This window comes from Calliphora vicina, chromosome 1 (genome assembly GCF_958450345.1).
Source record: "Calliphora vicina chromosome 1, idCalVici1.1, whole genome shotgun sequence".
Taxonomy (NCBI): Eukaryota; Metazoa; Arthropoda; class Insecta; order Diptera; family Calliphoridae; genus Calliphora; species Calliphora vicina.
In genome coordinates, this window is record NC_088780.1 from 166,236,550 (window position 1) to 166,263,950 (window position 27,401).

A 27,401-nucleotide genomic window follows, 5' to 3' on the forward strand; every position below is an offset into this window, starting at 1 on the left:
TTTTTGTTGTTTTCGCTCTATGTATATTTCTCTATGATAACACTACAATACTGGGGCTGTCAAATTTGATAGCTCGAACCTCTAAAATAGTGAAGAACATAATAACCAGCTGTTTTAACAACATCATCTGTTAGTTATTGTAGTCAGCTGTTTTTGACAAGCTCAGTATAGTTTTACACAAACAAAATGCCTGCTTTTCTTTTTGGTTTTAATTTGCACAGACCGCAACAATTCCAAGTGCTTTTCAATTTGAAACGATCTGAAAAATTTGATTTTAGTTTGAAAACATTTCATTTCGCATTTCAATACTTAAAAAGGCCGCCTAAATTCTCTTTGCAGTTAATTATTTCTAATTTATTTATTGCTTAAACATTTCTTTATAATTTCAATATTATAAAAGGCACAGTATTTTTAATCTTTCAGTTATTAATGTATTAATTAAATAATGTTAATGAGAGAAAAAAAAAGAATTTCTTAAAGTATTACAAATATAAATTGATTTATTTTTTTATTTACTATAAACATTTTGTTACAAAAATATATAGAGGTGTTCACAATAGGAATTTGATAATATTCAGTTCGTGTTATAAAATTTTTCTAGCTTTTTTAGTTACAATTACATAATGTCTATCTAAAATTTTGCGAATTAAAATTCTGTATTTTTAAAAGATTTTATAAATTTTTGTGCACGATTTTCGGAACTAAGTCAAAAGGTTTCAATTTGTCCTCAATAATTTTGATTTTCAACTGTTTTATTTGTAACTAACAATTATTTAATTAAACTTCTATTGGACTTTTTTATAGATAGTTTGAAATTTTCAAAGTATCTCAATTGCGAGTAGTGAGCAACCCTAACTCTTGAGAAACGAAGATCACTGAAAAACAATTTTCAGTAAAAATATTGAAAATTAGTTTTCAAACGAAATTCTTTGAGAAATTTTTGTATTCGATTCGTTCATTTACATGGGGTTACTATCATAGAGAAAAACACAGAGCGGAAACTAGAAAAAACTTAAACAAAAAAATCACACATACGAATATTGTTTTTGTGTTGAATAGTTTTTTTTACAACTGAGTTAGGTGTTTTACAAAAGAGTATTTATCTATGGTTTGTATGTATTTCATTCATTTTATAAAAAAACAGGCTGTGAGTCAAACGTTTGGTTTGAGATTAATTTAAATCATTGTTAACCAAACTCTCACAACAATAGATTTGCTTCGTATTCTAGTGTTACGATGTGTGTACACTGAACCAAATTTCTTATGAAAATATCCTTCACTGGCAACACTTGTAAATAACTCATGTTCGTTTTTTAATTTCTGTTTCACATATATAAGAAACTCACACATAGACGGTGTCCGCGGGCGTACTGCTGGAGACCAATGATTTAAATTCAATGATATTTGAAAGCAATGTGAAATTTCTAACTTGGATAAGGAAATCCGATCCGAAAATGGTATTACAGATGGCAACTGGCAGCTATCATTTACTGTTGCCAAATTGTCAACCAGAAATTTTGTGATTGCCCTCTGACAACGCAACTGAAGTTCGGTTGCCATTTATAAGTGACACATTTCAAATGGGATAGATGATTTTTTAAAACTAGAATAATCAGGCCTGTCACAGAATTCCATTTCGAAAAAGTAAAACGAAAAATTCTTTCGGATTGAAACCACTTTCAGTTTTCAAAGTGAAATTGATATTTCATTGTAATTTTTTGTTTTTTGTTTTTCTAAAATTTTATGTATCAATTTCTGTACCAAAAACTTTATTTTTGTTTGAATATAAAAAACACTGTCAAATTAATATCAGAAATTGAGAATTATTAAATATTTTTTAATTAATAAATTAAACAGAATCTGAAGAACCTAAAACGAAAACAATCGGAAAAAACTAAGGAATGGAAAACATTCCGAATATTTCAAAACTGCATATATTGAAATCTGGAACTAACCCGCCTATCACAGAATTCGATTCCGATCAAAAGTGAAATTCTTCAGACAAAGTAAAACGAAATTAAACCTCTTTCAGATTTCTAAGTGGAATTGAATTTTTGTTTTAATACTCAAAACGTTGTCAAATTATAATCAGAAAAACAGAATTATTAAAAAAGAATCTAAATACACATAGATCGGAAAATCTCCTGTCAAAGACCTAACTCAGTTTTCCGAAACCTAAGTAGTAAGACTTAGTAAAAAAAAACTATATGAAAACAAAAACAACACTGGTAGGTGTGCTGATTTTGAGTAATTTTTTTGTTCGTTTCGCTTTTCTCAATCTAAAACGAAGTTGATCGGAATAATAACTAAAGAATTTTAACATTTCCTATTTATTATTAAATAGGAAATGGCACACATGCAGCTATATTTATTTGATAACTGTCTGTTCTTGTTAGATGAATGAAAGCTTTTTCTGGGACTTCCGAGTGGGGTTCCTACGTGGGTAATTTTCCCGGGAATATTTTTTTAGAAATTGTCGGGAACATCTTTATATTTTTTATTCTTAAAGTTAGACTATTCGGAGTCGTTGTTTATTGACATTATAGAATATCCATTGATTTTTTCGGTTCGCTTAGTAGTTTTAATTTGTTTATATACAATCTTATTTGAACATATTCTTTCTCATAACTTGTGTAATTCGTTTTGAAATTTGGAACTAACCAGATTTTCCAGATTTAAAATAGTCGAACACATTGTACAACCAAATATAGTTATTCGAAAAACCTTTACTAATTTTGGGTTTAATTTTTTATTATTAAAAAAAAATACCATAAAATTCCGGGCAATGATAAGATTTTTTATTTTCCTATCGGAAGGAAAGAACCTGACTAACTAAGATCTCGCCCCAGAATATGTTAATTCTTTTAAAAAATCGTTACAAAGATTCGATTTACAGTTGGAATTAATTGGAAAAATAACAAAATATATTAAAATTTTTATTATTTATCCAATTAATTACAATTGAAACTTGTAAATCTTACTACTATTGTACTATAAATCGAATCCGAGCATAATTGACAGATTAATGGTCGGCAAATCGAAACATTTTGTACATTGAAACAAGTTGGCTATTCAAAACTAAAACAAGTAATTCATGTGGATTCGATTTACAAAACACCAAAATCTATGAATTCGTTTTAAAACGGAAATCTTTGGTCGGTTTCGGTGCTGGAGCCTTATCGTGATTTACTCCTTCTACAAACGAGTAGGAAAATTTGTTACTTTGTAATAAAGCATGCGATTAAGAGAACGCAATCGAATGATTTCAAAAAGAGAGATTTTCACGATTTTGTACATTGAAACTGGTTTCTTTACTCAAAAGTAAAACGAGTAAATCATGTTGATTTTTTTTAAACACGAAATAGTTACTTGGATTCGGTTTAAAAGGGGGCATAGATCGATAGAGAGCTTTCAAAAACGAAAAATTTACAAATTGATTTCCTGCAAATCGTACGATTTAATACTTTGAAACAGGTGTTTACTCGAAAGTAAAAAGACTAAATTATGGGAATTCAATTAACAGAACACCAAAATATGTAAATTAATTTTTTCACAACGAAAACGTTACTCGTAATAGGTTTCGATTTTCAGAACCCCAACATGTATGTATGTGGAAACGATTTACTGGATTCGATTTACAGAACAGAGCCGATTATTTCTAATTTATTTTAAAGATTATTAAGAGATTTAATCATATCAAAAAAACGCCTTTAACATTTTCTCGTATAGAGTTGATAATCAAATTTGTTATGTAAACCTAAACCGAGCAACGTTTTCGTTGTTAAAACTAATACACATATTTCGATTCGAAAGGAAATCTTTTCGAATTATAAAGTATTTAGCACACATTATCGAACATTTTTGTTTTCGGACTGAGTTACGCAGTAACCCCCCAGAATTAGAGTAACGTTTCCGTTTTTAAACCGAATGCACTTATTCTGTAAATCGAATCCCAGTAACGTTTTCGATTTTAAAACGAATTTACATATTTCAGTGTTCTGTAAAATTAATCCACATGATTTACTACTCGTTTTATTTTCAAGTCCACAAACCAGTTTCGATGTACAAAATCGTGCGATTTTCCGAACATCAATTTGTCAAATATTCGTTTTGTTTTTTTATTCGTTGGTTTTTGAAATCACTCGATTTATAGAACAGTGGGGTTTATACGTACGCCTAATCTGTAACCCTAATCCGGGAAAAGTATTCGTTCTTAGAACCACTTTCAATGTGATGAGAATAATCGTGCAATTTTTACTACAAAGTATAATTTATTTTATTTTCAAAACGACTCGATCTTAGGAACAGTAACAAGTGTATTCTTTAATGCAGAACTGATTAATTACATAAAACAAGGTGGGAGGGAGTGTATTTTGTTTCCAAGTTTTGTTTTTTTTTCAAATTATTTATTCACTTTTCATACCTATTTTAACTGTGAAAACCTCTAATATATTATTTTTTTAACAAATTAAGAATTTTTAAATTAAAAAAAAACACATTTAAATTCAATTAATTTTTCAATTCCGTCTAATTTAATTTTAAAATTTCTTTTGTGTTGTGGTTGTTATAATTTTTGTACCTCTCCATAAATGCAATAATGAAAGAAAATGTGTTTTTTTAATATTATTTTTTTGTTTAATGACCGAAGAAATTCTTTTTTTTTGTTTAGTTTTGTAAATAAAATTTGTGCTTAATGAAAAATGAGTGCAAAATTTGTTTAAAATTTTTTACTTAAATTTAATGATGATTTTGTTTTATTTAAAATTTAAAATTGTTGGTTTTTAATATACAAAATATATATATTAGATATTTTTATTATTTATTTTTAAGGTATAAAATATTATTTAGATTTATGTAATTAATTGTTTAGTTTAATTATTTTTCTCAATATTAACAACTAAATATGGCGTTTTGTTAAACAAAATTTAATTTTTAATAATTTCTTTAAATTTTTATTTGATTTTTTTTTGTTTTTTATATTTTTTTAGGTTAAGATATGCTCCAATGATTATATTAACTAAAGAATTTGAAATAATCACTTCATGAAAATAAAATTAAACAGTTTTTGTTTTTTTTTTTGTTGGTTTTCTTTATAACCTAAAAACTAGGTACACAATTTTTAACTTTTAAATTCCTTATTCACAATAAATTTTTAAATTTATCAAAGGTTTATAAAACAATTTATAACTTAATAACATTAAAAATTAATTATGAATAAGGGGGTAGTAAAGTAAATGTTTATATATATTTTACTTAAAATATATAAACTTTTCTGTTTTAAATTTGTTTTCTTTAAAACTTATTAAATATTAAATTGATATTAAAGTATTAAGTAAATATTACACACAAGATGAAAAAAAATAATATATAATAATAATAATAATATTCACATCATATTATTATGATTATTATTATTGTAAAAAAACAATTGTATTGATTAATTTTTTGTTTGTTTTGTAAAAATTAATAATTATATCAAAAAAAAAGAGAAAAGTTATTTAAAAAAATATGAAATTAAAGTAGAGTTTTACATGATTAGATTCTTAAATGTTTTGTTCGTTTTTGTTTTTTGCAAATATCAGCAGAAAGATTTTATATGTAAAAGAATAGATTTAGCGCAGAAGTTTTTATGTTGAGATTCATATTTTTGAGTGTTTTCCACATTTTACATGTTGGTTTTTGGATGAGACTCTTCTTTCCTTTGTATTTATCTTTATGTTTTTAAAAGATTTTTTGTGTGTTGTTAAAATCCTGTAGTAGTCACTTAAAGTTGATTTTGTTTGAGAAATTTAGAGAAGTTGCAGCTTAAACAGGATTTTTTTCTTTATTACTTTTAGTCATCTACCTTTAGACGCCCCAGTTGTTTATTTTATTTTGAATTATTCGTTATTTTTTTAGTTTTATTATTTTTTTTATTTTTGGTGGGAGTTTGGTTAGAGCATGTTGAAGAGAGGAGCAAAAGAAGAAAAAAAATGGTTAAGAGTTAGTAAATATTAATTGTTATTATTAAATGAATTTGTTTGATAATTTGATGCAATTAAGTTTGTATTAGAAAAAAAAATTACGTTTAAATAATTATGTGTATGTATGTATTTCAAAGAGATTATAATTAATTAATTTGTATTTGTATTTAAAATAAATGTTGCTTTAATTTTTATTAATAAAACAATTGCAATTTATGCCAGACTTTAAAAAAATTAATTCCCCTTATTCAGAAACATGAACGGAAAACAATTTTAAAAATTTTCTATGAAAAACACTCAAAATTTATTTGAAAACTGAGTGATTTTCATATAAATTGGCTGTTTATGCTTCTGAATTACATGTAAACTTTCATTAGTGAAACTGAATACGAGAAAGGTTTTTGTTTCATTGTACAACATCGTGAGATTTGCCGAATGTCAATTTGTAGAATAATTGTAATTGCCCCAAGATCGTGAGATTCAATCCTACTAGACTTGTGAGGTTGTCTTATGAGGGTTTTATACTTCTATATTAGTCGCAATCGACCGATAACCTCAAAGTCAACATAGCAGAGACCATCGCTCAAATTCACTCGGATAAGAATTATTCATCCTATCGTACCAAGCCCAAACGGACATTTGAATGATGTTATATTCCACGCATCATTAATTTACTTGAAAGTAAATCGTGTAAATCATGCGCACTCGATCGAAATCACTATCACCTCCATCTCGAATCAATATTACACATGAAATATTTTCCCTTTTCCTTTTTTCGTTCATAAACTTTGTTCACATGAAAAAATTCCACATGTTGTGACATTTTTACATGGAATTTTGTAAACAATAAACAGCTGTTACGAACAAAATCAACTATTGTGAATGAAAAGTTCAGGGGAATATAACGATAGCAATTTTCCCTTCGAGGGAAATTGATATTTCATGGGAACATAAATTTCACATGTCTTTCATGATAGGGGTCTATATTTACCAAACTGGTATCTGACAGTTTTGAACAGAAGAGAGAAGAGAATTGGCAAATTGATGTTCTGCAAAATCGAACGATTTTGTACATTGAATCAGATATGTTTACACGAAAGTAAAACAATTAAATCATGAGGATTCGATTTAAAGAACTTCGATAAAAGATGTGAATTTGTAATAAAAACGAAAACATTTCACTCATTCGGTTTAGAGACTTAGATTATGGTAGTTTGCAAGAGATACATGTGCAGAAAGTCATAATCCAAAAGAATGAATTCTTAATTCAATTTTCAAAATCAAATTAAATATATTCTCTTAACAATTCCATAAAGGACGAATTAATTCGTTGTTCCTTGAAGAATTAATTTTTTATAGAATTAATTACTCATTGAATTATTCAAAATTATAATAGCTTTAAAAATGCAATGAATGATTTAATTCTTCTTCAATTCAAATCTATTACAAAAAGACTTTTGTTTCCATTCATTTTGTAAATGAAAAAATAATAAAATAATATTTTAATTCAATTTGTATTAGATTTAAATTAACAAAACTTAAATCATTGAAAGGTAGAATGAATTCTGTTATGAATTAATTCAACGATGAATAAATTCTATTTAAATAAAAGCCTTTCAATAAAGCTAAAGAATTAGATGTTGGGAATGGATTTATGGACAGAATGGCCGACATCTTTGAATTCTGAATTAAAAATTAAGTGAGTTAAGCTCAAATTGAATTATAAATTCCAAGCTCTGCTTGTAAATATTATCGGAAAAGGTATAAGCAAACCTGTTTTATGCTGATTGTCTAAATTATATTAATTAAATATAATTGAACTATTTAACATTGTGACAATTTGGTTAAATTAGCAAATTTTTCATAAATTAAGCAACATTTATTCCAGAAACAGATGTGGCTGCATCTATATCAACTCTTAATAACATGTTAAATAATAAAGCATACTTTCAGGCAAACATACTACTATTTAACATATACAACTGTATTTATTCAATAGATTGTAAATCGACTCTAGCCATTTCTAAAGCCCTATGATATTCCCTGGCGTTATCATAAACAAGTTCAAAGTGTCAGCAGGACAATGGTACTAAAATCTTGTAGTACAGAAATATCTTAAGTATTTCAGTTTAATATTAGCAATGTCCTGTCGACCTGCTAACACATGCATGAGAAAATCTTGCAGTATCATTCACCCTTATCGCGAATCAATATTTCACATGAAATATTATATTCACTTTTTCGTTCATCGTTTTAGATGGAATTTTGTAAACAATAAACAGCTGCAACGAAGAAAATCAACTGTTATGAAAAGTTCATGGAAATATCACGATTGCAATTTTCCCTTCGAGGGAAATGGATATTTCATGGCAACATAAATTTCACATGTTATTGCCATAAAGATTTTTTTTGTAGACAAATGCAAAGTATTTAAAGCCTTAATGTAGGCTTTATAGTTTTGAAAATGTTTAAGTATTTAAAGCCTTAATGTAGGCATTACTTTTTTTTAAATGTTTAAATTTATAAGAGCTGATAATAGCAATGATTGATATGAATCATTTGCTTTAAGAACTATTAATTTTCATTAGTTTTGTGTGTAAAACCCAATACCAAACTCAACTGATATTTGAAACTGGAAAAGTATTAGACTACAAGACTTTGTAAGTGAAAACTGTTTAATACAAATATGTTGAATAATACTCATTAAAGCTCAAAAGGTTTAGGAGCTAAACAACAAAAAAAAATGGTTTCTATACAAAAAAGCTAAAATTTCGAAATTTAAATGCCGCCAGTCTATACAATACAAATTTCAAATATCAGTTAAAAACACATAGTACGAAAAAACAAGACACATATATACACAAACATGTATGTAGGTAGGTTAATATTCGAATTTCGAACATGTGATTTTGGTTGGTTAAAAACAAAAGTTATTTACACACACACATACAAAACTAAAAAATTCTTAAATATTACTAATTTTGGTTTTAATTATCATAAAGAAAAACATACACATACATACACATGATTATTAATTAATAAACATTCATATTTCTTCGATTAGATTAATTATTAAAATACTTTTTTTTTTGAATTTTTGTGCAAAATGTAAAGAAAGTTAATTAAGTTTTTTTCAGTTTAATGACAAATATTTTTTTTTTAAAAAAAGTAATTTACAAAAACATGAATTATAGATAAAAAAATTAATAGATTTTTTTTTAAATATTATTGGTTTTTTTTAATTAAATATTATTTAATATAAATTGTTTTTTTAGTTAACTTGGCCTTTGGTTAGTTTTTATTTCATTTAGCAAATAAAAAAAAAGTAAAATTATAAACAAATTATTATATATATATAAAAATAGTTGTTGTTGTTTAATATTAAATGTAATTATTATTAATTATTAAATAAAATACTGTTGGCTATGAGAGAAAAAAAAACATACAAAAAAAATTAAAATTAAGAAAGTAAAAGTTTCGAATAAGAACAGTTAAAAAATTATTATTATTATTATTAATAACATTAGATTATTTATGTTTAAATGTTTGTAAAAGAAAAAAAGTATTAATATTATTATTGAAATTGTATAAAATAAAAACATTTGCATTTGTGCATTTGATTGAAATAAATGGGGGTGATGACAAGGGGCAAATTTTCAATATTTAAGTGTTGTAGGAAAGGAAAATTGTACTTGCAAGCTGGTTTAAGTAGGCTTTGAAATTCAGAAGCATCTTTACAAAGTAAGTCATATTGACAATAGTCAGTATTAAGTAAAAAACAATAAAGAATTTTGTTGCTAAATATGTTTACAAAATTTTTTACTTGTCGTTTTTGAAATTCAAATTCGCTATTCAAAATCAATTTATTAATTTATAAAACAAAATTTATTATGAATAAGGCCTTTATAAATTGTTTTTATCATGTCATAAATTTGTATGACAAAAATGTGTCATGTCAGTCACTACTTTACACAGTTAGTCATAATGAAAATGGTCAGTATTGTGTGAAAAACAATAAAGAACTTTATAGCTAAATATGTTTATTAAATTTGTCATTTGTCGTCTGTTCATCAATTGTTTTTATAAATTGTTTCATTCATGTCATAAATTTGATGACAAACTTTTGTCATTGTCACATTTTATTTTTTTTTAATTGCAAATCTATGACTTTTTAAGTTTCCAAATAATACATTAAACACTTTTTCTCTCATGTCTCTAATTTTAATGACAAACATTTGTCATTGTCATTATAACAATTTTATTTAATGGAAAAACACTTCTTTTTTTGGTTTTCAAATCAATATTTTTGAAATTTTTCTGAATTAAAAGTGAAAATTTAATTTTTTTACAAGATTGATTTTATCGTACTAGAAATTTGTCATTGCCACAATGACAAAATTTTATCACAGTCAACATTTAGTGAAATTTATAAAATTTTCTTATCATGTCACAAATTGTCATTAAAATGACAGAACGAAATGTAAAGTTTTGTGTTTAGTTTTCTATTTAGTCTTGGTTTTATCATGTGTCATCGTCCCAATGATATCAACAAGTTTGGAACAAATGTACACTTTTCTTGTTCTGTCAAAAACGGACACTAATATGACATGTATCTCAGTTGTCATTGTCACAGTGATCTAGACAAGTTTGGAACAAATATATTGTTCAATTTTTTTATCATGCCACATATGATGCAAATTCTAAGTTTTATGTTTCTGTCTTTAAATAGTAAATTTTTCCTTTAGTCATGTTTTTGCCATGTCAGTGACAAAAATTATTAAAACTGGAAAACATTCAGTTTTTTTTTCTTTAGTTATGTTTTTAGAATTAGATTTTGTCATTTATGACAGCTGTCATTGTCACATGGACAACAATTACTAAAACTTTGATATTTGTTTTCTTATTTCTCTCAAATGCTACAATTGTCTTAAGGTTGTCACTGTCATGGCCTTGGTCATTGTTACTAAAACTATGATATTTGTCTTGATTTTGTCACTATCAGTTTTATGAGAAAGCTTTGAATTCTTAATTTGTCCACAATAATGAAAATTGTCATTATTCGAATAGTTAATTTTTCAATAATATTGAAATTTGTTTTTAAATTTAAATGTGTTTTTAAATGAGAAATTAAAAATTATTGTATTAAAATTGGTGAATGTAAAGTAAGACATGTGATTTATTGTGGGGTAAATGTAAATGAATAAAGTGACATTTAAAGAGTGCCTTATGTAAATGTAGGAAAATGTCTGGTGGATTATAAACATTTTAAGCAATGCAAATGCAAGTTTGATAAATATATATTTTTTTTTAAATTATTATTTTTTTACATATACAACTTATAAACTAAAAGGTTTTTAATGACTTAAATTAGATATATAGAAAAACCACAACCAAATATTAATAATTAATTAAATAAGATTAGATTAATTAAAAATGTTTTAAGTTTACGTTATTAATTTAGCCTAGTTTGTTGTTATAATTATTGTTGATTATTTTGTCAAGTTAATTAGTTATGAAAATGAGCTAATTGGTTTTAATTTTTTTCTAGGGTTAATCAATTATTAAAAGTTTGTTTAATTGTTGGCTTTAAAAGTAAGCCTTTTTTGGATTTTGGCTCAAAAGGTAGATAACTTTAAAAATTTTAGGGATTTTTATATTTTCAAAAAAAGGGAACGAAGAGAAAATATTTTAAATGCCAGCGTAGATTCCAACGTTGTTTTAGGATTTTTCTTTTTTGTTTTGTTTTCAAATTAGTAAAATCAATATTTCTTTTTTTTTTTAATTTTTTTGTAAAGGGGGTTAGTTTTTTTTTAATAAATTCTTTTTTATTTCAATTTAAAAGAAAAGTTGGTTTGTTGTTTGTTTTTCGTCTGTTGTTTAAATCATTGACCTTTATTTTTCTTGTTTTCTTTTAAAACCTAAGTGTACATTTTATATATAAAAAAGAGATGTTTTTTTAACAAAATATTCATATAGAGATTTCCACTAAACGAGACATTTACAAAATTTTATTATATTATATAGAGTGTTTATAAAAAATACTTTTTAAAACTAATTTAAAACTAAATTGTAATTAAAACTAGAATTTGATTTTCTTAACATTTTTTTTTTTTAATTTTTCTTTATATAAATTCTGTGTTTCTTTCTTTTAAAGTTCTGCAAAGGCTCAAGTCAACTTAGAAACAATTATTTGTTTAATTAAAAAAAAAGATTCTAAAATTTTAATTTTTTCTTTTAAATTTTAAACTGGTATCGTTTGTTTTTGTTTTCTCAAAGAAGAAATATAAGTGTTGTTGAATTTTTTTTCTTAATTGCCATAAAAATATATATAAATAAATGTCATATAACAAAAAGGACAATACACCGTAAAAATATAACAAACAGAATGTCTAAAATGTGTAAAAGAAAATGAGTTATAACTTTTCAAAATAAATAATTTTTCAATATTTCGATTATTTCCGTGCTTATTTGTCAGGCGAATCATTTGGTTCTGTTCTGTAAACTGAATTCGTGTAATGCTTTTAACTACAAAATAGTAACTAAGATTTGAAAATCATTCGGTTTTGAAAACGAATCAAAGTTTAAATTGTTTCATTCGTAGTATTGAATGAAATATTTGAAAAGTTTTGGAATTTTTTCTAAAATTTTTAGTAATGAAAATGTTTCCTTAATAAGATTTTCAAATTTTTTTATACAAATGTATAAATTTTTGCAAAATTTTGAAAATTTTTAAGTTGTAATATTAAAATTTCAATATTAAAAAATTAAACTATTTTAAATTCCATAATATTTTTTAATTTTGTTTACAAAAATTTTTAAATCGATTTTGAATTTTTAAGTTTTTTGAAAAAGTTTCAAATTTTTAAAATAAAATATTGAAAATGTTGCCTTTATAAAAACTTCAAAATTAAAAATTGTTTATTTAAATTCAAAATATTTAAATTTTAGGAAAATTTTAACTTTTTTAAATAATTTTTTGGAAAATTTCAAAATTTTTTAAATTAAAATTTTCAAATTCTAACATTAAAATGGAAACTAGTTAAAATTTATTAATACTTAAAAACTTTTAATGAAAATATTTAAAATAATTTTTCAAATTTGTAAACAAATCGAAAGTTTTAAATTTATAAATTGTAGTATTGAAAGGAAAACTATTCACATTTTTTAATAGCTTTGAACTTTTTTCTAAAAACTTTTGTTATCAATTTCGAATTTATAAAATTTGTTTGAAAAAGTTTCAAATTGTTTAAATAAAATATTTGTATTGAAGGAAACAACATCAAATGTTTAAAATCAATTAAAAACCTAAATTCAACGTTTTAAAAAAATTGAAAACCTTAAAATATATAAATTTTTTAAAATATTTAAACATATTTGAATAGATTATTCCAAGATAACTGACAAACTGTGTAAAATTGCCTGGTATTGTCTCTTTTGTTATATGATAAATTAAACAGAAAAAATATAATAATAAAATAAATATAAAAAATAGTAATAATTAAACACAACTAACCTGTTTTAAGCTGTAAAATGTATTTTTAAGAAAATTGTTAAATAGTTTGTTTGTTTTTAATGCATACAAAGTCATTACAACACATCAGAGATATTTAACTATTTGGATTCAACAAGCAATATGCCCCAAAGGGGGCCCCTTCTAAAGACAGGCTTTTATTTGAATTGAATTATTTAGTTTAAATGAAATTTTAAAAGAAAATAAAAGATTTGTTCGTTTTTTGTTAAACTATAAAATATAACACAATTGATATTTGATTTTAAACTTATAAATGAAAAAGAATAGAGATTAATAACTTTAGCTCAATTAGAAAAACAAAATTAAGTTTTTTTTTGTTTTGTTTGCCAAGAAAAATTAAACAATAATTATGTTTAGAGGGTAAAATTAATTTAAAAAATAAAAATGAAATTCACTTTAATGTTTTTTTTTTTTTGTTTGCTTATGTTTTTTCACAGAGAAATCACGGTTTTATTTAATTAGATCTCTATAAAGCCTGGCTTAGTTGGGACCCCCACAGCAGCTCTCTGATATGGATGTTCACGGTTAGCCGCCAAACGTCGTTGTTTAATGGCTCCTACTAAAATACATGGGTATATAATTAATAAATTTCATAATTTTTGTGGTTCTTTAAATTTATATAAATATAGAGTAAAATAAAATATAAAAAGTAATAAAATAATGATATTTTTCACAACTACTACATACGCACTACTTATAATACAACAAATAATATGTAAAAACAAAATTCAAAATTCTAGTCGGTTGCCTTAATTAAGCCAATTTTGATTTTGTAGTTTAAAAATTTTTCAAATTTTAAAAAAGTTTCATAAATTTCTTTGGAATGAAACGTATAATAGAAATGTTTTATTCATATAAATATTGTTTAATTTGTTTAGAAAGCAAAAGTGATTTTTATTTAAATATATATGTATATTTTTTTATAAATTTGTAAACTATTTGTAGTTAAAGTTAAAAAAAAACAAGTTAAATTTGGAGTTCTAACTTAACGCCCACAATATAGGCCTGGTTTTTTGTCAAACACAAATTGCTTGGTTGTTTAAAAATTGTGTTGCATACCTTAAGGCTTTTTTGTTTATAATACTACTTATGGCGTTTTTTTTCTGTCCTTTTTTTCTTTAACGACTTTTTATTTGTGCAATGCATATTTATTGCAGTTAAATTTGGTATCAAATTAAAGGTAATTAAAAGGACTATCCAATGGTATATAGTTTATTTTAGAAATACCACAATATTTTGTGATATTTACATATAAATATCAAATAATATTGTTGAACATTCTGCACAATTTTAGCATGTTATTCATTATTTATTGAGTTATACCTTCTTAAAATGATCTTTAATTTGATGCCTTATATAAAATTTTTACGAAAAAAAAGACAGAAAATGGTCAAATTGTTTCTCTTTAAAGAGAACGTCATTAAATTGTGCCTTATTTTATGTTTTCTTTAACTTGTTTTATAAAAACTTTATATAAAAAATAAACCTATTTTAAAAATTTCTAATAATATTTAAAAAAGCATGATTTCTAATATGATTATTATTTTGTTTGTTTAAGTTTCAATTGCTGACTAGTTTATTTAACAGATGATTAATCATTTTATTGCTTATTTTGTGATGGACGGAAACTGTATGAGCTTTTTTTATATTTCTTTCAAATTCCATTAATTTATGTATAATAATATAAAATAAACAAAAAACTATTTAAACAATGTATTAAGGGATTTATCTTTACAAGATTCATACATTTTGGAAAGTATTTTTTAAATGAAATGACAGTACATATAAAAAATTTTAAAATTCAATTAGAATATTAAAACTCTAGACATTTTTTAACTGAGGAAATACCTTATTAAATTGTTAAAATAAAATTCAATTGGAATATTAAAACTCTACAAATATTTTCACTCAGGACCTTATTAAATTGTTAATTTAAATTTTTAAGTAAAAAAATTACATTAACTTTAAAGGTGGGGCCTGTTTTTTGATCTCCAAAGAAAATCATAGTGATGGAAAGTTAGTCGCACGAAGTCAAAAGTTTTTCATCCTCTGAATCTCTGAATCTATATTTGTTTATTTAAATCAGTGGTCAGCACCAGGGAGGGGGCTATCAGTCATCATCATTAAAATTATCAAAACAGATACAATAATCACAATCAATAGCTGGTCAAATTAAAGTATTAATGATTGAAAATGCATTATAATCCAGATTCTCTTTAAGCCGACCACTGATTTATATTTGCATAGTACAATATAGAGAAACTTTCATTTGAAATAGTTTAGGTTTTCTTTAGACTTATTCTCAGAGATCGCATAGAAGTAGAATTAATTAAAGCCAAATCTGATTTCTTTCGTTTAGAAAAAGAAACCTATTGCAACGCTTTAATTTGTGATTATAAAGTTCCTCCTGATATTCCATTTTGAATTAAGTTTTGATCAGTATTTGGCAAATTTTAGAATGAAATACTTCTTAAAACAATAAACAAATAAATAAACAACTTAAAAATTAATTTAGCACCTTTTTAGATTCAACATTTAACGTGTTTTTTTTTTGTGTAACAACAGAACTAAACGAAACATAACTCTAAATAATAAACTAAACTTAGAAAATATTAATATAAAAAAATATAACTAAACAAAATATTAAATGAAATTCTTATATTGTTTTACCCCTGCTTGGCTGACTATTGTTTTAAATAAAAAAAAAAAGTTGGAAAAAAATGGCACATAATGGAAAATTCAAACGACTTATTCGAAAGTAACAAAACTAAAATGCACAAGAAAAACACAATTAAACTAAGAATTTTTTAAAAAGAAAATAAAATTTGTAAATAAACTTTTTGAGTACACCGTGGATTTTTTATTCACGATTGGGCTGCATGTATAATTCTCTATGGCTCGAACATTCGAATAAGTATTAGCTCTCATATGAATTGTGTAAAACTAACTTGATTTGAATTTAGCATTTGAAACATATTTGTGAACGTACAAGCTCAATTCTGGAATTTCATTAGTATCAAACTATATTCAAAATTTCGAATTGTAATTTCAATACATTGATTTCTATTAACCTACTTCCAACTGTAACTGATTTCTACTGTTCTGGTCCCTTTAAAGACTGTGTGTTTTGGTTTTGTATGTAAAATCGGTAGGTATTTCGTGTGATGCTAAATAACACTGAGGGAAAATATGCTAACATCATAGGAAAACTTGAATTCTATCTTCTTTCCTTTACCCCCTCCCCCAGTGTATCATTAGAGATGGCTATTTTCTTAAATTAATGTTGATATAAACTTACAAATTACCCTATAACCCCTAAAATTAATAAATGTATTACAAAAAAAAAAAAATAAAACATAAACTCGAACTTATAATGCATTTTAAAATAATAATAATAATAATAAACCTATGAAAGCTTTTCAAATACTTTTGTGTTGTTCAGGGATCTAAAGAAAATTTCTACAAAATTCTACAAAAACTACCAAGAATATTGTTAATTATTTCTATGTATATACAAGTTTAAAAAAGAATTATTATAGAAATTCAAAAGTTCTCAACTAGATTATACTCATTTTGTTTTATGGGAAAAAAAATTAGATAAAATTATAAATAATAATTAAAAATATTTATATTTATATATAAATTAAAAACAAATAAATAAACAAAAAACACATAAGGAAAAAGATCATTGGAAATTAATTAACTAAAAATCACTTTTGCTTTTCTGTTAACAACATATTTATATGCCCAACGTTTTGTCAAAATGTTTAAAGAAGTTTTTAATTAAATCAAATTTGAAAAATTATTTAAAAAGGAAAACCTAACCTTAAAGTAAAAATTATAAAATACATTTAACTTTTTTCGAGCAATAACTCTTGTTTTTAGATTAAATTAAATATTTTTCTGGATTTTCAATTGTTGTTTGTTTCTTTTTGTTTTATAATTAAATTTGTGTGTTTTCTTTTTATATAAAATAAATTATAAACTACTTTTTGTGTATTTTTTTGTGGTTTTGTTTTTAAAAAAAATATATATATAAATAAAACGAAATGTTTTAAAAAATGTTTTTTTTAAAAGACGGAGCCAGCATGCAAATATCGACCAACTGTAAAAATGTTTTTAATAAAATAATAAAAGAAATAAAATAAAATCAACAAATCAAATTTATAAAAGTTTTGGGGGTAGAAAAAAAAATAAATGTTTTAACTAAAATTTAGGGGTTAAGCTACATAAATGTATTAATACATTTAAAGGGTTAATTGATTTTATAGTTTTCTGGTGATATTTTTAAAGCAGTTTTTAAATTTGGCATTTTCTAGATATTAAACAAAAACAAAATTAAATACAAAAGCTTTTGGTTAAAAGTATTATTGAAAAAAAAGCAAAATTATAAAATGTATGAGGTGCAAAATGTAGAACAAAAAACGTCTTTAGCAATTGCCATGGCACACTAGTCACAGGTATCAATTTTATGAAAAAAATAAAAATTAAATAAAATATAAAAACTAAATAAACAAAAAAAAATACTTAAATTGTCTAGGACGAAATTATAAGAATAAACTCCACCAATAATACGTAAAAGAAAAATATTTATTTCTAGAAAATTTAACAAATTTGGCTTTAAAGTTTATTTTTCGGAAATGGGTCCTATATTTATGCCCCATTCCGGAGGACATTTGTATGTGGGCTATGGGTAATAATGTGTCTACATTCAGGAATATGGTATTAAGTTATCTTTTAGAATTCCAAATTAATGTATTATTATTCAAGCTGAAATATTGGCTATTAGGATAGCTAGACTTTCAACAGTCGTACTCTTTTGGGTACGTGGACACCGAGATATTTAGGCGGTATAATGATTGACGGAGACATAGGCTTTCTATGAGGGATTTCGATATCTAAATGCAAGCAGTGAATTAGTAACTTTTACTACGAGCTCGCTCAGACAAGATGGAGATGACAACATATTTTCTTGGCCTAACACCCGGTGATAAACGCACACTGCAAATTTGCCAACCATGCAAGGAGGCTTGGCCTGTTCTACGCAATGTCTTGTGTAGTTGTTGTCAGAATGAAGAGGAGGATGAAGTTAGATTGCATCAACGGCATTATTAGGAATAGCAATAGGAGAACTCACATCAGACACGGAAATCTCCTCGTGGTGACTTAGTATCCGTCAAATGACTGGATTCTCCTAATCTCCTTATTTCTCCTCATCTGTCCTTTTCCTCTATATTTTTCTAATCCTTTACTCTATTTGATTTTCCTCTTCTCTTTTTATCTTTATCTGTGCCTCTTTATTTCTCTATTTTCTCAAAGGAACCTACTGTATGGATCCAAGCGAGCTATATCTTTCCTGTTTCTACTTGACAGTTACCTGATAACCTAACTTAACCTATGGCTAATAATAGTCAGATTTGAGATAGTCTCAATAGGAGACTATCCTGTGGTTACAATTGATGTGTAGGAATGAAAATTTTTTCTTCCGTTTCGGTTTTTGGTTTTATTGATCTCAAGTTAAAGCCTTGGGGTAATAAATTTTCCTCCTATGGTATTCGTCAGGCTCTGAAGGATTACAAGGTCAAGTCCAGGCTGGAACATATCTGTAAGCCTGTAGGGGTTCATGGAACTCTTTTAAATACGACTGTGTTGGGTAGCAGGTCCACTGGAAAATTGAGAGCATCGAGATTGCAAATGAGCTTACAATTCACGGCATGCATTTTTCCCAGGAAGTGAGGGAAATTTTCGAAATTTTCAGGAGATGGTTTGTGAAGAAAAAACTTCAAAAATTCCGGGTAAACTTGGATTTTTTGAGTCCAGTCAACTGTAATAAAAAAGCTCCCTAAAGTATGCAGTACAAATTAAGATGTTTTATTTGCAAATAAATAAGAACAGGCAGGTGTATGTTGGTTGGAGAAACTTGACGAACTAACATTAGTAAATTCTACCTAGCGAACAGAAAACAAACACAACACTGGTTTGTGTGATTATTTTGAGTTTTTTTTTTAGTTTGAATTTCTTTCTAGTTTCCGCTCTATGTTTTTCTATGGTTTGAGATTCTAGTATGTAATTGTATTAAGGGTGGAGTTTAGCAAACAAAAAATTAACAAAACTAAAAGAAATTAAAAAATAAATAACAAAATAATAAAAATTAAAAAAAAATAAACTAAATATTTAAAAAATGCAATACAAAATCAAAAAAAAAATACTATTTAAGCCATTTAAATATCAACAAAATTAACACTAAATCTACTAGTTTAACTAAAAATTCTTTGAAAATTTTAAAAATGATATTGCATTGATCTAAATTAATAAACCTAAACCCAAAGCCTACATTTAAATTTATTAATAATTTAAAAACAAACACAGTGAAAGTATTTTAAAACTGAGACAAGATTTTTTTTTTATATTTATAAGGAAAATTTAGCTCAACTAAATTTATAATTTCAAAATTTCACTGTGTTTTTAAGGTTAATTTTAATTTAAGATTTTTTTTTTGTTTAGAAAAAAATGATTTCTTAAAACATTAGTGATGTGTGTTTGTATGCATTATTAGCTTTCAAAATTATTGCTCGCATTTAATATATAATTAATAATCTTTGTTTGATTGTTTTTTTTTTTTTAATATTTATGTTTAGAATAAGTTGTATTCATTCGTCCATTAAATTATTAATCAATTATTCTGGGTTATTTCAAAAATACCATATAAACAAACAAATAAATGTTTAAATGTTTTAAGGCATTTGTTGTAAAATGTATTAAATATTAAACTACAATAAATAAATTATTTTAGTTTTTTTTTTTAAAAAAATATATAAATATGACAACAAATACATAAAAGAAAATGTGAGAAAAATTATATATGTTTGATTGTTTGTTTGTATGTATGTAGATTATAAAAATAATAATATTTAATTATGAAAAAAAAAAGAATAAATAAATAAATGAATTTATCTAGCAAACAACCCACCGCTATGATCTGCGTATTCCGTCAGCAAAGGATTTCCAGTGAGAGCGGTGTTGTAGAGATTGTAATCGGCGTATGGAGCGAAAATCATGCCATGAGCCTGATTTTCAAATGCGTTAGCAGGTGTCGCAGTACCCGATAATATGCTCGCCGCTGATGTGGGCACCGTCATGCGCTGTGACAGTATTAAAGGAGCGCCCAGAGGGGCGGATGTGGGGGCGCGCATCTGTTGAGCTAAACCAGGAATACCGGCAGGATTCAAGAGACGATTATCGGCCGAGGCGGCGGCTACAACACGACGCCAATCTTCATCACAAACTAAGAGAGTGATTAGATAGAGAATATTGATATAAAATATTAATTATTTTCATTAAGACTGATCAAATCAAAGCAAATTTTTAATAACATTAATGAAAAAAAAAAAAAAAAAGTTAATCAACCGTTTAATATTATTGTTGTTGCTGTGGTTGGTTGTTTGTTTGTTTGGTTTTATTAACAAGTTTTGTTAAGAAAATTAACTTTTTCTTTTGGTTTTAAGAAATTAATTTAATTAATTTAATTAATTATATGTATGTAATTGTTTTAATTATTTAGCATTGTTTTGTTTGTTTGTTTTGTTAGGAGTTCCTTCTCCTGGTTTCAATACATACACAACATACCTTGAGCTGCATTTTTGACGGCTGTAGTATCCCTATAAGTGCCATTAATTATTGCTAATTCCATCAGTTGACGTTTCTTAAGCTCATCTTCGCCTTCCGCTTGCTGTTAGTATCAGTATCAGTTTTGAGTTTGAGTTTGAATTTTAATTTTTGATTTTAAAAATTTTGTTTTCGTTTTTTTTGTTTTGTTTTATGGTTAAAAACATTAATTTTGTTTTGTTTTTTGGGTCAGAAAAATAAAATGAAAATAAAATTTGTCAATTAATAAAGAGGGTTATTTGAATTAAGAGTTTGTTTTAATAAGATTAAGAATAAAAAAGGAACATAATCAACAGAGCGGGGGTTTCTTAATGTGTTTTGTAGTAGTGACATCTAGCGGGAGTAAATATGGTTATAATTATATTGATATTTCTTCAGTTTAGCCAATAACTAGAAGATCTGCAATTGTTTCAACAGCTGATCTTTATATTTATGACAAATGATCCTCAAAAGCTCATCTAACAATTGATCCTCAATGGAAAATACAGAAGGAAATTAAAAATCCTGAATGATTCTAAATTGTAAATAATAACCGATCATCAACTGATCCTTAAACGTTACACTAATAGTTAGAGATTAACAATAAAACGAGGATAAAAATATGATCATGACGACACTTCAATTAATTGCAATGTCTCGGCTGTCATATAGAAGTGAATTAGTTATCTCTAAGAAAGTGGGGCAGTATTAAACAGCTCTACGTTATATAATGAGTCTGTAGAATGTTCGAATATGCAATCCGGTACCCAGGATTGTAGATGAACATGCGAGACAAGGTTCTGGACTTGATTTCAAAGTGGGGAAATCGAGAATCTGATCTGATAGGTACTTGAGTGATAACATTCGATTCTGGGAAAGCTGTATGTACTGCAGGATTAGTAATTGGGACAAGCACTCCTCATTTGTGTAGCAAGTGTAAGAATTTCGATGAGATTTAGACTAAGGACAACAAACATGGGATTACATAGCTGAGCAAGATATTCTAAGATATCCTTTTAGTTAGTGGATGAAGGTTGTTTCTTTAGGGAGGATCAGATGGCTTCAATATGGAAGAGTGGGATTAGAGAATCACTTGTTTCCTACTTCTTCTTTACTTCTGAATTTTCTTTCTTCTTTCTTATCTTTAACGCAATTTACTTTCTTACTCTTTTCGAACTGAACTGCAATGAACTCTAGGCATCTCTGAGAGTCTGTAAACATTGTACCCTAACCTCTCTAAACTACCAAAGGATCTTGAAGACTGATCTTTACATAAACTCCTTGAAATATGTTCTCAAACTAATGCCTGTATAATTTTAAAGATTTATATAAACACAACTTTAACCATTTAACTCTGTAGATACTCACTCTTTTCGGAACTCTATAACACCAAAGAGCAACATGTTATTTAACAAAATTTGCTCTTTAATATTTAAAAAGTTCTCCTTAAGTATTACATACAAATTCTTTATTAATACTGACTTTTTTTTTGGCTTGCATTTTTGTCTTATGCCTTCTTGCAACAAGAAGTATTCCACAGTTATTAGCATTAAAAAAAATTAATTTGTTTAAAAAAGAGTTGTTTAAAAACAATAGTAGAAAAAAGAACAAAAATCACAAAAAGAATTTAATTGTTGTTATATTACTTTGGTTAAAGTTTAATGAGTTTCAGTTAAATTTCATAATAATAAAACATAATTGAAATTGAAAATTTCAACACTTACCGGTATGAGTAGTTTTTGTACTTCGCCAACGGCTTGACTTAATTTGAGTTTGGCACGGTTTTCTGTATCTTCGACGGTAATCAAGACGTGTAATTCATCTGATAAATGTTCCCAATTGGGTTTGCCTCTGTTAGCATCTTCCTGTTAGCGGAGAAAAGAAAATATAAATTAATTAATAAAATTGTTCAAGAGTAAAGGATTTTTTTATATGTTTCTTTTGTATTACATTTCTTCACTACAGTTAATAAACCACCTGTTAAACGATGGGTTAAATACACCCACCCACCACCAATTAATCGCTTGTCAATTGCCAGCATAAAAGAAACCAAAAAAATCTGCTGTTTTTCTTTGAAGTAAATTACTTTGTTCCTTTAAAGCGAAACATTTCTGTGAAAGGATACTTTTAAGTCTTCATTATATTTCATTTATTTCGTTTTTGATTTTAAAACTGTTTTACATGCATTTTGATTATGTATGTTAAAATTCGTCCTTCAGATTTATTTCAAATTAAGTGGTTTTGTGATTTCGAAATTAATTAAACTTTTCGCAAACAGATATTGATGTATTATTATGAACTTATTGTAGAACTATATTTCCTATGAATTAAATAACACTGTGTATAATTTTTTGAGTCATGGAAATATATCCAAAGTCATGCACTCTTTTTTATGGGCCCCAAAGATTTGGGGCCTCGGTGTCAAAAAAGTGATAATTTTCTCATGCTCATATCTTGCAAACAGTTCGAAATTTTGATTTACTCTCTGTGGCAAAATTGTAGCTCTTGTCATAAAGAACAAAAATTGTGAACATATAAAATCAAAAAAACTTCATCTTCAAGATCAAAGTCTCAAAAAACTTTAAAAAAATTGAAATAATTTTTTTAAGCAGCCTAAAAGTATGCTTTAGTTTATAATAATTTAATAGTTTATGGCCCAAAACATTTAATTCCTTTAGTTTTTTCTTACTAACTTATATTGACCTACATAAACGGTGTTAAGAATCATTCCTAGGAAGTTCATTTGTTCTAGAAAGTTGTTTATTGAGATCTTAGGTACATTTTTGTAGTTGATTGTTTCTTTGAATTTTGAACGGTTTGCTACCTATGGACCAGAACAGGGGAAAAAAGGTAAAAAAAATTGTAAGTTTTTTGCGATTTTAATCTGAAGATGAAGTTTTTTTGAAAAAAAAAAATTTACAATTTTTGTTCTTTATGACAAGAGCTAAAACTTTATCTCAGAGAGTAAATCAAAATTCCAAACGGCTTGCAAAATATGAGCCTGAGAAAATGATCACTTTTTTGCAAAAATGAAACCGAGGGCCCATAACGATGTTGCACTGTGTAACGATAATCTGAATTTATATTGTCAAACATCGACATCACTGACCAAAAATGGCGTCTTTCCATAATGTTCAAATTTCAAGTACGTTCAATATACATACATATGTATGTATGTATATTTAACCAAAGCCTATAAGCAATTCATTCGTTTTTAGAATTTGTTAAACAATTTTAAATAGAAGTTTTGAAATTCCTATAAAAAAAAACATTACAATCCTATACAAAAAACAACTTGAATAGAGTCCGACTGATTTTTTTTTTCAAATTTAAAAAAAAAAATTTTAATTTTTTAAAAATAATTTTTTTTTTATTTTATTAGTGAAAAAAATGTTTGACAAAAGTTTCAAATAATGTTTGAGTGCTTGGTTTTAAATTTAAAAAAATTGTTATCCGGTCGTGTTTTTGAATCACTCCTTAAATATTTTTAAAAATTTAACACAAACAAAATTCAATTTTTTGCAGTTTCCCAAATATTTTTTTCTAGAATTTTCAATGGCCGTCATTGTACTTGTAACATTAAATTGTATTTTGGAAATTTGGTGTCACATTTTCAAAAATAATCTTTAATTAAATCACTACAAAGAAAACAGTTTCTTTTTATAAAATGAAATTACATTTTTTTGGTGGTTAAATAAAAAGAAATAAATTATAAATGTTGTGAAACACCTCCCAACCGTTTAGTGCTGACAAAAATATAAAAACTTTATGAAGAAAATTAAGTTTTATGATTAAAATACACACAGGATAGGGAATTAACAACAAGAATAAATGCTATAAAGAAAATAATAATTAAGTTTTATACATCTGTGCAGTTGGATGTAAGTAAAGTGTTGTTGTGTGAATGAATGTTTTTGAGGCAGTAAAAAGTAAAAAATTTTTTTGGCAACACTTTTGAAATGAAAACAATATTTAGTAAATTACATTTCTATATTAAATTTTGGGAATTTTCCTTACACAAAACACAATTTTTGACACTATTTTTTACACGACAACACTTTACAAAATAAAATAAATCACAACAATAAAAACAGCAGCTAGTAAAGGGGAGGAAGGAAGGAGAAAATATTGTAAAATCATGTGGTTGTTGTAGTTGACAGTTATTTTATGAGAAGAAATGTCTGCTTATAAACAATCACACTCACGCATACAAATTGAGCACACGAGTAGGTGTGTAAATAAAGCGAATTAAAAAAAAAACATTTGACAAGATTTTCTCTTTATGATTCAACAACAAACAACTTGCTGACAGTTTGTTGTTGTTGTTTTTATTGTTATTATTAGTACATTTTAGAGGCTGTTGCAGTTTTAATTGTAATAATTTTGTTAAAATTATATTCAAATTTCTTGTATATATAATTTTTATAGACCTGTCATTCACCATACAATTTTTGAAATTAACAAACAAAAAAATGCATTATTTTATAAATAAAGGTGTTTATGAAAAACACACGAAAATCACGATGGCTGGCAGATATTTTTAATTTTTAAATAAAAGTTCAAGAAAAAGAAAAACAAAGAAGTAGCAGAGGTATAGAAACCCATACAAATGTTGAAAAGTGTGTACAAACATCCGTTTTTGTCATTTCCTCTTTTGGTGCGACACGTTTTACAAGGCAAATATCATAGAAAAGATTAAGAACTTTATAGGAATACATGTGTACAAACATATGTATATATGCAGGTGAGTAAACAAAATCTGATACATGTTTAGTTATGTATGTGTACAGTGGGTGTTATTAAAATTGCTGGACTTAACTTCATTCCAATATTGGATAACGTAATAGAATTTAAGAAGATACCCCGATGTAGTCAAATAAACATAAGCATTGATTTAATATGACCCGTTTTCGAGTTCTGCAAGTCGCGTGCTCACTTTTTGTGCTTTTTTTTAGATGTCAGAAGGTCGGGTCAAGGAGAAGAATATTTTTAAAATTTCAGTACAGACTTGCTGGTAATCGGCAAGTTGGTCTGTTGTTGCTCTGTATATTGCCTAATATAAAACGAGTCTAACAATCAATTTAAAAGGACATCGGACCCGATGAAGAAAAACTGAGTACCTATGCAGTATTTTTCTAGGTGTATAGAAAAAATATTAAAATTGTTACAGGGTGTAATTCAGTAATACAAATTCCGTTCAATTTATTAAACGTATTAAATAACAAATTATAGAAAATTGAATTATATGCAATTTTTTAAAGAATACTCTAGCTATAAAATTCCCATTAATTTTGCCACCCACTGTATATTTGGGGTAATAGGAGTATCAACAACAATAACAATTGAACGAGTAAATACGAGTATTATTATTTTTATTACAAATGCATATGTACACACACATGTATATATTTCATTGCTGTTTATTTGGCCGATGTATTTCTTTTTCTCTCACAACAAAATGCGTGAGTAGAGTAAGTCTTTGTATGAGAGTGTAAGTAAATAACAGTTGTTTTAATAGTTAAAAATGCAATTTGAATTTATTGGTAAAACAACAACAACAATAAAAACAATATTGCACTTGTATGTATCGTTAACATTCGTAACATTATGCTGTGATGTTGTTTGTAGAGTTGTGGACGAAGCCAATTTTGTTTTAAGTCAAAACCGAACCTAATATTCGACCATAAAATCGTTATTCGGCATAATACGAAACTAACCGAAACTTTTCAAATGTACTATTTATTGATTTTCAAACAAAATTAGTAATTTTAGAGCATGTTTCAGGTAATTTTTAGGAGCCCTACATCACCCACCCACTTTACATTGTGGACTCCATTGATCTTGTTTTTCCATCTTGAACTGAAACGTTTTTTAGAGAGAACATTTTTTACACAATGCTTAGACATTATATGTACAATGAAAAATACATTTTTGTGTTCCGGATATTCGGTTGGACTCTAGTTTGTTATTGTTGCTGTCATGCACTTGTTAACCGTTATATTTTATTTAGCAGTGACACATAACTGTAAACTAAAGCAGTCTTTTAAAAGTGGAATTTTAATGCAAAGAAGAAAAGTGAATATATTTTAGGTGAAAAATAGGTTATGTATTTCCCGGTCAATCCATATCAGTTCTTCATAACGAGGATATACAAAGTCAACCATTCCACACAAACGCTGGAGTAGAGACATCACACAGAGAAAACAGTTTCGTGATAGCAACCGAATTTGTTGCCAATCGAATGATTCGGTTGCACACATAGA

General features: G+C 26.1%; 1 protein-coding gene across 9 annotated transcripts in view; it reads right to left on the reverse strand.

The window, feature by feature from the left end:
* Positions 1-5,777: 5,777 nt before the first annotated feature.
* Positions 5,778-27,401, reverse strand: part of how (protein held out wings) — a 105,396-nt gene continuing 83,772 nt past the window's right edge. The window contains exons 4-8 of one of the 9 annotated variants that reach the window (XM_065498044.1): positions 22,863-23,003; positions 21,112-21,223; positions 20,465-20,779; positions 13,477-14,053; positions 5,778-5,841 (exon numbers count right to left, since the gene is read on the reverse strand). In XM_065498044.1, the coding sequence (XP_065354116.1) occupies positions 13,953-14,053; positions 20,465-20,779; positions 21,112-21,223; positions 22,863-23,003 (669 nt within the window). In that variant the 3' untranslated portion in view covers positions 5,778-5,841; positions 13,477-13,952. Of the gene's footprint in view, positions 5,846-13,476; positions 14,054-17,445; positions 17,600-20,464; positions 20,780-21,111; positions 21,224-22,862; positions 23,004-27,401 lie in introns of those variants that run through there. The other 8 variants (XM_065498043.1, XM_065498045.1, XM_065498046.1 and 5 more) reach the window with 8 other exon arrangements.